General features: G+C 41.7%; 1 protein-coding gene across 3 annotated transcripts in view; it reads left to right on the top strand.

Annotated features, from left to right (window-relative positions):
• Positions 1 to 14,732, top strand: part of nfatc3a (nuclear factor of activated T cells 3a) — a 65,073-nt gene that overhangs the window by 38,780 nt on the left and 11,561 nt on the right. For all 3 annotated transcript variants that reach the window (XM_044345585.1, XM_044345577.1, XM_044345595.1), the window contains exons 4-9: positions 2,695 to 2,894; positions 3,409 to 3,581; positions 4,102 to 4,242; positions 8,905 to 8,960; positions 9,146 to 9,272; positions 11,427 to 12,521. In XM_044345585.1, the coding sequence (XP_044201520.1) occupies positions 2,695 to 2,894; positions 3,409 to 3,581; positions 4,102 to 4,242; positions 8,905 to 8,960; positions 9,146 to 9,272; positions 11,427 to 12,521 (1,792 nt within the window). The remainder of the gene's footprint in view (positions 1 to 2,694; positions 2,895 to 3,408; positions 3,582 to 4,101; positions 4,243 to 8,904; positions 8,961 to 9,145; positions 9,273 to 11,426; positions 12,522 to 14,732) is intronic.

The raw sequence follows: 14,732 nt of genomic DNA, 5'->3' as shown, positions 1-14,732 counted from the left end.
TATAACTGCAATTTCCAGCTATGTTTTCAACAGATTTTTGGTCAAGTAAAAGTTGTAGGCATATTTTGAAAGTCAAGATTATTTATGTTCTGAAGATGAAATCACCAGTCAGTTAACAGTCTTACCCTGTCTAGTGTGAAATAAGTTCCATGTTTCATTTTTTAAAAATAATATAATATAAAAGGTTTTTTTCCATGCAACCCTCACTGTTTCCTTTTTGCATTGTGTGCCAGTGTTTTGCTCTCTTTGACTCTTTATAAAAGATTCTTTGACTTTCTTAAATGAAGTGACAGATAGACATCAGGTGATATGGTGACTTGTCTGAACCGGGCAGGTCCACAAGTTGAATGGCTTTTTCCTACGTTCACTCTGAAGCTGCATTAGTTACGCCAGCCTGGGCTTTCACTTAGCAGCCCATACTTGAGCGTAGCCTTTGGCCTAGACGCTCCAAATCAACCTGAGACAGTGGGATAGCTACACTGGAAATGGAGGAGTGGTGGTCAGTTTATGATTTAAACCAAGCACTGCAGAGGAATTTGTTTTTGCCTTTTGAAAACATCTTTCCTTATGGCTCTCTATCTACAAAAGTTATTCATATTGAAGTGAACTGAAGACAGTTGTGCATCTACTTGCAAACTTACTGTTAGTAGTGGTAAACTTTTTTTTTTCTTTCCAGAAATTTAGTCATTCCCTCGTATTCATTTTATTCAACAGTCTTGTCATTAGTCCTTATTGAGTTCACTAGCAGAACTTTCCTAGATGCAAGGCTTTTACTGAGCTCAGAACAGAGAATCATTATGAAGATTTAAGCTCCATCACTCTGCCTGCCTAGCATGTGCCTCTGGAGGCTCATCCTCTCACAAAACCTGCTGTAAACACAGCATATTTCAGTTTTTCCACAGCTTGTTTCAACCGAGCTGCCCCCGTACCTCAACTTCGTTCACCGCAGGGTCCCGCCTCAGAGGCAGTGAGTGAGAGAGAGATGATGCAAAAGTGAGCACTCTACTAGTAAATCCCATGACAGCAGTTCTCATCAACACAGATTCCACCACTGATTCCAGTGCACCTTTTACCAAAGCTGGAAATAAGTCTTGTTTAATAATGCTGCTGCAAACCATAGTTTAATAATTGGCCTCCGAGAAAAAGTAAATATTATGAAACCAAGCATGCATTGCACCTGCTCACTGTTTTTCTCAGGTACGTATGTTTCCAGGGCCTGATTGTGACCAATTTCAGCCTTTTCATATTAGCTGGTTTTGGAACAGCACATGACAAATCCCAAGCTACACCCACTTTCTCTCCTTCCACCCACCACACTTTTGTACTAAACATTGACACAGGGGTGTGTGCAGCAAACCTAAAGAGAGGAAAGGGTCAGTAGCCAGCTGTGGTGAGGTTGAGGCTTGGCAGTTCCTGGGGTGAAACAGCAATGAAAGGCCTTGTTCTTTTCTGTTACCCTGAATGGGCTGCCCTCCATCTGAGCTGGAGGTGTGGGCTACAAATGCAGTATGGTGGGAGTGTGTATGTGTGGAGGGGTTGGGGGGGTGGGGGTGTGTGCCATCCTGCCGTCACGGAGTCTGCCAAGTATAACATTACAACAGTAGTGGGATTGTGTGGGACTGTGTGTTTGTTCTGTCCCTCTGAGGAGGAAAGGTCCCGCTCTCCTTTCCATCTTCCCCTTGTCTATACCCAACACACAACACTTTTCCTTCATTGAAGATCTCACCTGTCTGAGTGGAAACTGGGGTGCCACCTCTCGGGGGGCTAATGTAGAAGGCAGCTGCTGCTAGGTGCCCCATGCCAACCCGGCTGGCGCGCATGAACCCTTGGTTTTGAAAAGACCGTTGACATTTTTTACTGGCAATTTTTTTCCCCCCATTTAACCACAGTGTAACTATTAAAAGGCTTTTTATATGCATGAGACCTCACAGAACGAGTTGAGGATCATGTGAATGATGCTTATTGTATACTTTTGTTATATTTAACATTTACTAGAGCACATAAGCTCAGTAGATATCAAACTACCACAGATCTGTATCATATATTTTATCCTTCTGGTTATGTGTATTTGTTTTATTTGTATTTTAACAAATTAAAACAATGTTGGAAATCAGTGCTTGGAGTTTTTGTCTTGACAGTGTGTGAGTCCACATCATCCTCAGCATGATCATGGAACTGACTTGTAGCATGTATTTATCAGTTTTTAATTAATTGGTATGATGGTATAGTACACTGGCAGTTTGTTCTTTTCATAATCTTTTAAAGCCAATTCAGTGTCCTTGCTTTCTTTTAGTTTTCTCTTCTGTGGTAGCCACTCTAGCTGCACTCAAACTTGTTTTTTCTTGGAACGATTGACCAAGTTTCAAGGTTTTGGTAAGGATTTTGGAGGTAACAGTGTCCTGCACAGAATCCTGTTAAGGGGCAGGCGAGCAAGGGGAAAAAATTATAGGTCTATTAGTTGAAAACATCAGTGTCAAACTGGTTGGAGGCCAAAGCGCCAGATGAATCTCCATTGGCCCTGCCAGAAATATCACAACACCCTCGACCTGACATTTAGATTCCCTCCAAAAAAGGTGGCCTTCTGAAAGCAGTGGAAATGAATAGAGTATTCCTTTGTTCACACCTCTCATCTGGATCCCAAGAACGAACATCTGTTTTTATTCTGTTTTTCTATCTCTCTCTGTCATGTCTCAGCTCATTGGCTACAGTGAGAAGCCCGTCAACCTGCAGATGTTCATTGGAACAGCAGATGACCGTTATTTGAGGCCGCACGCCTTCTACCAGGTGCACCGGATCACGGGGAAAACCGTAGCCACGGCCAGCCAAGAAGTTTTGATCTCCAGCACCAAAGTTCTCGAAATTCCTCTCCTGCCCGAAAACAACATGTCAGCCAGGTAGGTGTCAGAAGCACTTCAGGTTTACATTACATAGTTATGAGCTTACCACCATGAAGAAAACCCTGTCGAATGAAAAAATAACCACATTTATGATCATACAGGGTTGTAACATCTTCCAAAGGGGATTTTATAGATTAATTTAAACCAACAGGAGTGTCGAGCACAGAAGGAAAATTTGAGGGCTTCCCATGGAGTAGAGAAAACTTTATTCGACTGTTTATGATTCTGCATCACCCGAAAGATTATATTTATATAAGGTCTGGTTTCATTTACTTTGGAATTTGTAGGAAGGGATTTGGTAGGGATTTTCACATCTACTGTTGTAATAAATCATATTCACAGGCATTTTTAATTTGTGATTCAACACTTAATTTTCCTCCCATTGCCAAAGTCCTGCTGGGCCTGTGGTTTGTTTTATCACTCCCAGGCACTTCACTACTTAAATATGTTTTAGATGATTGCCATCGTTATGGTGCTCTATGGAGCCAAATATTTTCCCTCTACCTTGCAGTATCGACTGTGCTGGCATCCTTAAACTACGGAACTCAGACATTGAGCTGCGGAAAGGAGAGACGGATATAGGAAGAAAGAACACACGGGTCCGCGTGGTGTTCCGAGTTCACATCCCTCAACCCAACGGGAAGGTGCTGTCGCTGCAGGCTGCCTCCATTCCTGTGGAGTGCTGTGAGTGTTAACTTCCTAGTCTGAGTCACACACAAACACACACACCCTAACATATTCATTCAGAAAACCACACAATCAAACACACACAGGAAAAACACACACCAACGAGTGCGCACACAAAACGTTCCACACACGTTTTTATTACCAGACTACTTGCTGATTTAGGATGTTGATTTAATCTATTGTTTGCACTTATTGAAAGTCACTTTAGATAAGAACATCTGATAAAAGTTTAAAATGTAAATGTGCACAGTTCTGTCTGTTCCCTTTTAGTCTAGCAGTTACCTAAGAAAGTACACACACTAGCAGCACATCCACGTGCCCACACAAACAACAAGAGAACAGCATGGCCATATTATATTGGATTGCTCGAAATTATAAGGTGTCCCTGTTATTTTGTCCACTTACAATATATACATTGTACATAGTCTGCACTGAAAAATTGACTGCAGTGTGAATGAACACAGCTCAGCAAATGATCGTCCTCTTTTCTCTGCAACCCCTGCTGCGTCTCTCCCAGCCCAGCGTTCAGCTCAAGAGCTGCCCCAGGTGGAGAAATCCAGCCTGAGCAGCTGTCTGGTCAGTGGGGGAGAAGAGATGGCCATCACTGGGTCCAACTTCTTCCCAGAGTCCAAGGTCATCTTCCTGGAGAAAGGCCCTGGTAAGAGTTGTGTCTGCGCAGCAGCTTAGCCTAGAACCAGCACTCCAGAAACAGCTTGTGCCAATTACATGTGTTAAAAAATCGTATTTCATGGTTGTCAGAAAGACTTTCTCAGAGAGGCCACCATGAGTAAAACATTTTAGAGAGGGACAATCATATTCTTCAGTGGCCCAGTGAGGAAATTTGAAATTGTGTTTATAAACCTTATAATCTGGGGTTGGTAATAGAATGTACAAATTGATTACCTAAACTCTCAATTATCTAATACAGAGAGGAAATGTGTGCCTGTATATCTAGGTGTGCATGTTTAAGTGTGTCTGAGGATGATTAATCAGGGTAATGTGGAGTGAGTTGTTTTACTTGTGTCCAGTGATAGACAGTTTGGTCAGTTCTCAGGCACAGTGATACCAGAGGAAAATGTAAATCTGGAGCCCTGTGATATACAAATATTTAAAAAGTAGGTTTGAATCTATATTTTGTGAGTAGTAGACCCAACCTAATTTCTTAGTATTTATGATAGTGGGATAATAGTTTTACTTGTATGCTCTTCTGCAAAAATACAAAAATATTTAGAGAAAATGTATATTTCTCCTCTATAGTAACAAAATTGTGTGTGTGTGTGTGTGTGTGTGTGTGTGTGTGTGTGTGTGTGTTTGTGTGCGAGCCTCAACAGATTATGTCTGTTATTAGTGTTGTCTATCAAGATGACAAGACAATACACTATATTACATGATACAGACATTACATTACAATGTTTTTATTACAATGTTAATGTAATAAAAAATACTTCAGATCAAACCACTGCACTATATTATATAATATATTATTTATAATTAAATGAAAAAGCATGATTTTTTGTTTTACCCTGATTAGTTTACTTTCTTAATCTCTGCCATAAAGAAAATGCAAACATTTCTGTTTGTATTAGTTTATACGACAATAAAAGTAAAAATGCAAAAAATAGAATATTTATAGAAAATCCAATATACATAGTGACGGTAGGCAAGACTTTTTTATGTCATTGCTATCTAAAACACATACACACACAGACACAACCTTAACCATAATAAACTAATTTAATGACGAATTACACAAAACCGATGCATACTTTATCTCTCGCCATTATGTGTAATAGTCAATCTCCACCAGTGAAGTGGTGCCCTCATTCATCAGCAAGATGCTGCTGGGAGGCCATGTGCGGGATCACTCCCACTGGTTGCTTGTACCACCTGTGTGCTGGGAGCTCAGGGGTCAAGACTGATATAGAATGAGTCTCTGCCAGGAGGAATGTGTTGCTCTTTTCCTGAAACCAGTTTTTGTGACTCTTTTCGACAAATGCCTAGGTGAAAGAGATCACATAGTTTCTTTTAAGTCACTCGTCTTTCTATGTATGATCTTTTTTCTCTTTTGTGCACCACTCCGTAATAAAAACACATGTAATGGCTGTTCCCAAGGATGGAAATTTTGAATAGAGAACATTCGTTGAGCCAGTCCCTGCCTGCCCGAGGTACCTTTTGTGATGTAGAGCAACGAAATCAAGTTCACACATGGCAGCAAGTTGAGTGGTGTTGTTTTTGTGAGTGAGAGCCATTCTCTTAAGATTTTCTAGAGGGAAAAAAGTGGCCTGGTGGAATGTCTTTAGCTCTTTGAGGTATACCAGGTGAAGCATGGCATAGAAAAGTACCACGGTTGAAGCAACTCACTGATGGTCGGGTCTTTATTATAACACTACAGCAAGTGGAAACATCAGCGCGGTGCATCCTGGGTACGGAGGAAAGCAGGGCCCCATGGTGCATAAAAGCAGTGGACTGTGGAAAGAGACAGAAAGAAAATGAAAAGGGAGGGGAAGATGATGTTGATTAGGTTTGTGTAAATGATCCCCCTCATCATGACTAATCTGCCTGCATTAGTGCAGAAAGCCACTGATTGGAGTAAGTATAGGGATGGAAGAAAAGGAAGAAGGAGGCAGTGACAGATATTTTTCCACCATCTTTCATAATTGAAAGACAACAGTAGATTCATGAAGAACTAGAGAGACTGGCCTATTGTTGCTAGTACACAGAGATTATGGGATGATATTATAAATGACCTCATTATATACAGAAACAGATCCTAGCTGTTGTTCATGTGAGATCATATTTTAAAACAAATACATTTTAATTTGTGTTTTGCTAGTTTTTTACACACCACACACTATCAATTTACATATTTATTTTATTCTTATGACAAGTGGATAATATGGTAAAAACCCAGACAGTGAAAGGACTTTACTAAAAAAAAATGCTTATTTTAATATCTGTGAAAACCTTCCTGTTTTTCTCACCTTCTCTTGTTTTTTAATGCTTTTACCAGTGGCCTGATATACACCATTGAAGAGAGAGAGCAAAATATATATATCTGTTTATTTATTTATTTGACTTTTTGTAATAAGGTATTAGAAGTAGTATTTTAAGGATGATATAATGGAAGGGGAGAAAGAAGACAGATAACATGGAAAGGGTAGGGGCCAGAGGAATTATTGTCACAGTATTTATATATAAACTTATTCAATAATTATTTTTGTTGAAGGGAGGGTATACATACAACACATATGTATATATCCATCACTTAAAAATGAGATAAATATTTTAGAGTAACTAGACTTCATTAAACATCAAAATTTAAAACAGGTCCATAAATCTTCAACTTTGGATGAATGTTTATGTAGATTCATCCAAAGCTTACTCAGAAGCTTTATGTAAATGAGTGGACTTTAAAGGCTACAGCAGTGACTGCCTTGAATAGTGACTAATACAGCATGTGTACTCCACGGTTACTCTGTTATTTCCGTTGTAAAAGCCGTTGTGTTTTTTTTGCAAAGATGTAAAAGCCCAGTTGCAACATAAACAGTAATCACCCTTTTTGTTTTTGTTCGATCTTCTGGCACAACGGGCGCATGTTCTTTTTCCTTCTGACTGGGGTGCGTAGGGTGTCTGGATGATCCGAATCATTGTCTTAGCGTGGTATGAGGTTCCTGTTGGTGCTTGTTGTCTGACAGAGCATGTGGGGCCCTTGCTCCTGCCTGTTGAATGTCAACAAGCCGCACTGCAATAATGCACTGCTGTCAGCTGCAAAGACATTCAAGGTCATTTGCTCATTGGAAAAAACGACTCTCTGTCATCCCTAAGTTAAGCTCTTCCTTCACAACAGAGAGAACCTCAATAGGGTTATGACTGCCTAATGTGCCAGTGGATTACTACAACCAAGGCTTTGGTTACATTAATGGTAGGGTTAGATCACAACAGGTTAATTGGCGTCTTAAAGCTACAATAAAGGGTGGATTTTGGTAGGAAGCTGAATAGCCTAAATGTTACAGGGCTTATAGTTGAGTGCTCACTTTGTTAGAATCTACATATAGGCTCGTCCTCTCTGCAGACATGTTGCAGATGCCTGACGGTGGTATTTGGGGGAATCCTTTGGGTTTTGAGGAAGAGGCCATGCAGGTGCAGAGTATACTTGCACCATGTGAGCATCATGAAACAGACAACTGCAAATGAATTTGCATCAACTCAGAAGCTATTTGGTGATCACTTGGTTGTCAAATAAGTTTTTATTCTTCTCGATGTTGTGATAACTGTGACTTCTTCCAACCACACGGCAAGCCTGTCAGTGTTTTCACCCCAACTGCTTCCCTTCAAGCAGCTGCCCCTAAGATGTCTGGCCAAATAATTAGATCCCTCATAGGAAAACTGGAGAGGATGTTTTCTAGCCAGAAACCTGGCAGTGTGTAAAGGCATTTTAAAATAAATACAATTCCACTGCTCTCTCCATAATTTTAGCCACGCAAGACAAACAGCAGGATATTTGGACATTTGATTACTATTTAATAGCTGCTAAGATTATGGGGCTTCTGGGCCTTTAAAAATGACATCATTTTGATGTCTCTTGGTTCTCCAGAACAAATTGAAATCGTGTGCTTTCTGAAGCCTCTTGTGGTTCTTAAGCCCTGTCTGTTTGAGAAAGCACTGTTCACTGACATCATCTTTAGGAAAATAGAGGGACAGAACCACACCAGATGGAGAAAGTTACTTTGATAAATATCACACTTCACTTCAAAAGGGTTTACATTATAAAGCTGTAGTCATTAGTGATAATGTGCAGCCTGCGGGTTTATGACCACTTTTGTGTTTGTTATCAATTCAAATTATATTCATTTTGATTTTCACTCCACCAAAAAGATGTTGTTTTTATCCCTGTTTTAACTGTGTATTTTGAAGTTGCATGTCTAAATGATTTAGGCTGTTGTGTATGTCCAAAAACTGGCAGGTATGTGAAGATATAAAAAAATGGTACACTGCTTCATCACAAGTTTGTTTATGTCTACAGTCATGGAGCTCTCAGTTGACTCTTCATTGAAAAGCCAGACATCACTCTATTGGCTTTTGCCAGGACTGCTCTCAAAAGTTATTCCAGTCTTTTTGAAGATATTAGTCTAAATATGACTGTATGTGTTTTAATTTCGAAGTAACTAATGTAATATGGTTAATCTAATAAGAGTTTCAGATACACTTTAAATTGTTAAATTGTTTTAAATGTGTGTTTGCCTGTTTATGGCAATAGGAATACCACTGGTTTATGCATTTATCCTGTTTTTTTCTTTTTTTTCTTAACCATGTCTTGCAGATGGACGGCCACAATGGGAAGTGGAGGCAAAAATAATCCGTGAGAAAACTCAAGGAGTAAGTAGTCATTTATTTACATATCTGTTGTTCTACAACATTTTTCCTTCAACATTTGCACTTAAAAAATACATTTGTTTGTTGTAAATATTTATGCTAGTTTTTTGCCTGTTCATGTATGCAAATGGTATTGTGTTTTATTGGTAATAAGTGTATTTAAATAATGTTAAATATTTTTTTTGTAGTCATGTATTGTGGTGGAGGTTCCTCCCTACCACAGTAAGACTGTGGGCTCAGCTGTGCAGGTGCACTTTTATGTCTGCAATGGCAAGCGGAAAAGGAGCCAATCGCAACGCTTCACTTACCTTTCAGGTGGGATGACAAGTTCTCATTCATTTTAGAATGAATTTTAGACCAAGAAATGATTTTAGAATCAATTTCAAAACTTTTCTCGGGGAACAAAAGAGGCGAGATCTGTATTTAGGTACAAAAGTATTTTTTAATTTTCCTGTGACTCCTTTTACTGACATTTAACTAAAACTCTTTAAAGCTTTACTTTGCATTCCTTTGTGTGTATTGCTCCCTGCGGTAGTTAATCCCCCAATAGTAATGACAGCAGAGACATTGGTAACATGCTTTTTGTTTTGCACACCTCTCCACAGGGGCTTCACTAACCCCATTTCTCTCTTTCTCTCTCCAAAGAAAGCATTGCTGTGGTTTAGAGGGGGCTCTTCCACTAACAATAACATTAACACCTGCCAACTGTTCATTTTGTAAAGCCTCCTCCAGCTCCCAAGCCAACCTGTTTTTGTACTTTATGCACTGTTCTATATTTGCATGGGGTTTTATTATGCAAATCTTTTGCTATCCAGGAAACTTTTACTATGTATAAACCATCATTGTGGTTTTATATAATTATTTTAACAGCAAGGAAACTCAATGTTCATGATATTTTGATTAAGTTTCCTCTGTTTTTTATTAAAGTAAAATTGCTCCTTATTATTCGATATTGTCAATGTTTTTTTCCTCTTGAAACCAGTCATACTGAAAACACCGTTGGTGGAATATAATGACATGTGAGCATTGCTGATATGTGCAACATATCCAAACCCCGAGTTTTACCGCAACAGTGTGTATGTTTGTTTGTGTGTGTGTGTGTTTGTGTATGTGTGTGTGTATGTGTGTGCGTATAAGCGGCCTTGCCCCTCCACCCACCCGGACTTTCTGTTTGCAAGCACGCCCACTCGGCACTCAGCAGTTCCTGTTTTCCCCGTTGACAGATTAGAGCAGCCAATGAGAGCAGAGCACAGTAACCCTGCTCTGTCAGTCAAGCTGGGGTGCTGACACCACTAGTGTCACCACGGACACCGCCTGCTTTATTGTGGCCAAAAAAAAAATCTGCTCTTCCAATCAGTCGCGTTACATTTTTCATCGTAGGCTGGTCTGCAGAGGCCCTGGCCCAGTTCAAGGATAAATTCTGAGAAAATTGTGAGGAAAAAAGTGTTGGTACGTCAGTTTCGGTTAACATGTTTGCACATGGAAAGTGGAAAAAATGCCCTTTGTGCCTGCGTTGTATTCTGCAAGGGCATCAGTATTTTTTTTCACATCATTTACTAAAACCTTTCATGGGTATGCTCAATTTTGAGGCTGTATCACTGTCAGGTAGAACAATGAATGTACCCTGACAGCAAGTATGTTAAATATACAGTACGTTACCCTTCCCTTACCCTTGATATCCCTCTGGGAGATATCCCTCAGCCAGAATAAAACCAGTTTGGCCTTTTTGTGCCCCTTGCCTCTCAAACCCAGAGGCATGATGGGGTAAGATGAGGGCACAATCAGCAAACTCGTTTGTTCTGTTGGTCTGATCTGGGCTGGGGGGCATTCGGCTCCTCTTCCCACACAGCATTTCACATGATGGCACCCAGACTGACAACATATGCTCTCCCTCTGATTCAGAGCTGGATAAAAATAAAACTCACTGTCACAAGGCAGCAGATTGGGAAATAGGTTACCGATTGGCATAGCAGTGCTGTGAGCTGTCACAGCAAAGGGAATGGCCCCATTTGCTATCAAAATGTCACTCGTTTTTTGGGAGGCTTTTTTCATCTGGAAGTAGACCCATTTCACAATCCATACATTTCAGAGACTATGCTCACCACTTTGAGATTCTTTTGGTCTAGTTTTTCAGGTTTTTGCTTAAACATATTTCAACTTTGAAACCATAGATTCAGGGGAACTTCTGGAGCTTGAGATTGTGGAAAAACTTGAAACGTCTGCCTTTTGTAAGCTGGTAGAAGTCACTGGACTAATGTACCTGGAGTAAAAATAGCACTGACACTGTTGGTTTTGCAATGCATAGACTTGACAAATGTATATATTATGTGTGCTTTTTTTGTTCTTTTTTCTTGCAGTGCATGTGATTGATAGACGTAACTGACAGTGTGGTTTTCCCTTTCATTCTGTCTTTCCTCTTTTGTCACATCTCTCTTCCTCCCCTTCTCTATGAATACTCTCTCTCTTTAGTCATGGTAAAACAGGAGCACAGAGATGAGCTGGACCTTACTGCAGTACCCCCTATGTCCATGCCCCTGGCACATGCTGCCAGTCTGGTGCGCACTCAGCTGCCTTCTCCTGAGCAGGGCCACCCATCGGACAACCTTCTGTCCAGCTCCCCTCATGGCCTGGCCACGGGCTCCGGACCTGGCCTGCTACCCCTGCAGGCCCCCTGCCCCTCCCTGGGCTCCCCGTCTTTCCAGCACCTGCCTCACCTCCAGGGTCACAGTTTGCACCACCCTCCTGCAGACTGCCACATGACGTTCCACCCAGGCTCTGCTCCTGCTCCTCTTCCTGCTCCTTCCCGGCCCTCCTACCAGCCTATGCAGCACAGCCAGAGTCACGGTCATAGCCTGCCCTTCAACGGCCAGTCCAGCCTTCCTCCTCAGGGCTATGAGAGGATACCCTTTCAGCAGAGCCCCAGTGCAGCATCACACCCGATGAGCATGGGGATGATGTACCCCAGCTCCCCTTGCTCCTCACCATCAGCTCCCTCCTCTTCGGCCACCAACCCCATTGCTGGATCTCCCCAGAGCCAGCAACCCCTGCTGGCCCCGTCATCCCCACACCTTCACACACTTGGAGGCTTCCACTGTTCCCCAAATCCCACCCAGGTGCCCTCTCCTGGTGGCCACCCACTTGTAGGGCAGCACTCCGCCCAGCTGCAGAGGGCCATGGGCTACCATCCGGTAAGTCAAAGGTCAGCTTCCTGCCCCACACCGTCCAGCGCCCCTCCTCCACGGATGGTCCCCTCTCCCCACTCTGGGCCATCCTCCCCTCAGCTCCACTCGCTGCCCTACCAGTCTCCCACCTCATCTTCCCCCACCTCAGGCGGCAGTCCTCTTGGGCCCCTGCAACAGCAGCATTCAGGACAACCTTCTCCCCAGGCTACAAGCCCTGTCATGGTCAGCTTGTCCCCGGCGGCAGCAGGGCCTTTGGTTCACCCTCTAAGCCCACAGGGGCCCTTCCCCTCAGACGGGGAGAGGCTGAACATCAAAGAGGAACCGGAGGATAGGGAGCCCACCTTCCGCTCCATCGGCCTGCAGGACATCACACTGGACGATGGTGAGATATTTATCAAATCATATTTATATCTGCAACTACAAATTGTTTTGGTTTTATCTTCTAGGGGTCAGTATCCACCTGATGTCTTTAACAAGCAAAAAAAACAGGGATAAATGTCATCAGCCAGTTCAGAACTACCTGCCATCTCTATTGTGATTGGTCAGTACATAAATAAAGACAGAGAAGAGCACAGTATGTCCACAGAGAGAATAGTTGATTTAAAACTGAAGCTCATTGAGACAGTTACACAGCAAAGGCAAAGTCATCCAAAGTTGACCCTGTTGTTCAGATTTGGTTGCAAACACTCTAAAACTGTAGGAAACAATCAAAAATCTGGCCCTCAGAAAAAGACATCTATTGGAAACTTTCACTTTGTTTTCTTGAGTTTATTTATTGATGTCTGTCTCGCTATGTGTGCGTAACTACAGTCTCTTTTTTTTCCCTCTGACTCTCTTTCTCCGGTTTTCTATCAGTCCAGTTTTTCTGCTCTCATTATCACATTTTCCCTCCTCACCCTGTCCTTTTACACGAGATATTTAGAGCACACCCATCTGTGATCAATCTCATTTTCAGTCTAAAACAAGGGACCGCTGAGGGATTAAATTTACCCTAGAATATGTGACGCCCAAGATAAATTTATATCTGATGATGTAAAACAATACAGAGCACCAGTTGTATTTTCAAGAGGCTGAAACCTTGATGCCTGATTACAGTGATAGCGTTTCATCTGTCACTGCAGCACGCAGTTGTGTACTCAGGTTCATTACTGAGGGGTCTTGTGACTTAGTATTGGGTAACATAGACACAATAGGACTGATAACAATAGTATCATATGAAAGTGTCTAATTGTAAGCTGCTAAGCTTCTGTATCTCTGGCAGCAAATTGGAGATTAATTACACTTTGTATTGTTTTGGCTTCTTGGAACTGGGGAGAGCGAGAGGATTGCATCATTTTGTGCTACTTGCAAAGCGCAGTCACTGAGACTGTAGCTGGAGCACAGAGACTACAAGTTGTGTGCTGCTGCAGTAATTACATCCTGTGTGTGTGAGTGTGCGTACGTGCGTTAACAACTCTAATTAGGATGCTCAGGAGAACTTGTTGACTTAACAATTGACCGTGAAGTCAGCACATGCATTTAGCAGCTTTTTTATCTCATCTTTGAACTCTACTTCTTTACCTAAAATATGTGTCTCTAAACTGCTCTAAATCATCCACCTCCTTATCTGCCATTCAGAGCCTTGTCTGGTTTTGTTAACCCCAGTGCCATATTCAGATGTGGGTCCAAAAGGTTTGGGGTTAATAAATAGCCTGGTGAGGCTGTGTCGGGGAGGTGTGATATTGTGTGCTAGCAAGGGTCAGCCTAATTAACACACAGCCATTGTCAATAAGTCACGTGTGAAAACCAGCAATCACAGAGGCCCATAAGTGTGTAAGGCTCATATATGCGTACTCGTGCACACATAAAAGCTGTTTACTCACAGAAAACTATATCTCAGTTTAGTCTCTCATCTCTCTCCCCTCTGTCACGCAAGCAGAGACAGACACACAGCCACTCTGGAAGTACAGTAGCTGGCTGCGCTCGCACTTTTTCAAAAAGTGTGAGAAAAGTTTGTGAGTGACACGGTTCAGCCGGGAATGTAAGCTCTCCCTTTGAGCCTGTGGCTAAAAATAGCTTTCTGTGCCAGCCCAGCTCTGTAGGCCATGTTTTGAAGTAGCAACGTGGAGCTTCACCCAGCTACGCGTTTTAAGAGGTCGCAGCGCACTCTTAAGTAGACCACATTCACCCCAGTTTGACAGACAGATCAGGATGGACACAAACACAAAAAATATTTAGATATGGAGTAGCATACATTCACAGGAAGTCATGTAGCACAAATGATACACATGTATGTACTTACAGACGTATATTCTCACTGTTTTAAATAGTTAAATCTGTTTATACACACGTATATAATCCAGATTGATGCCTTAAAGCGATTATGCATAATTAACATTTTAAGGCAGTGTATGTGACCACTATGGCTGGCTGCATGATTAATGTGGCTAAAATAAGGAAATCAACCCTCTGATCTACAGTTAAGTTACAAACTGCCGTCATCACGTCACTCCTTTGACAGCTGTTCTTATATAGTTTTTCTCATCCTCCACTGTTTTTCCTGCTAGTTTAGATGTACCATCAAGTCATGTTTTAGTAGAACATTCAATTTGCA

The sequence above is a fragment of the Thunnus albacares genome, chromosome 1 (assembly GCF_914725855.1).
Source record: "Thunnus albacares chromosome 1, fThuAlb1.1, whole genome shotgun sequence".
NCBI classification, from domain to species: Eukaryota; Metazoa; Chordata; class Actinopteri; order Scombriformes; family Scombridae; genus Thunnus; species Thunnus albacares.
Note: the sequence above shows the minus strand (reverse complement) of the source record. Positions and strands in the feature narration are given on the sequence as shown.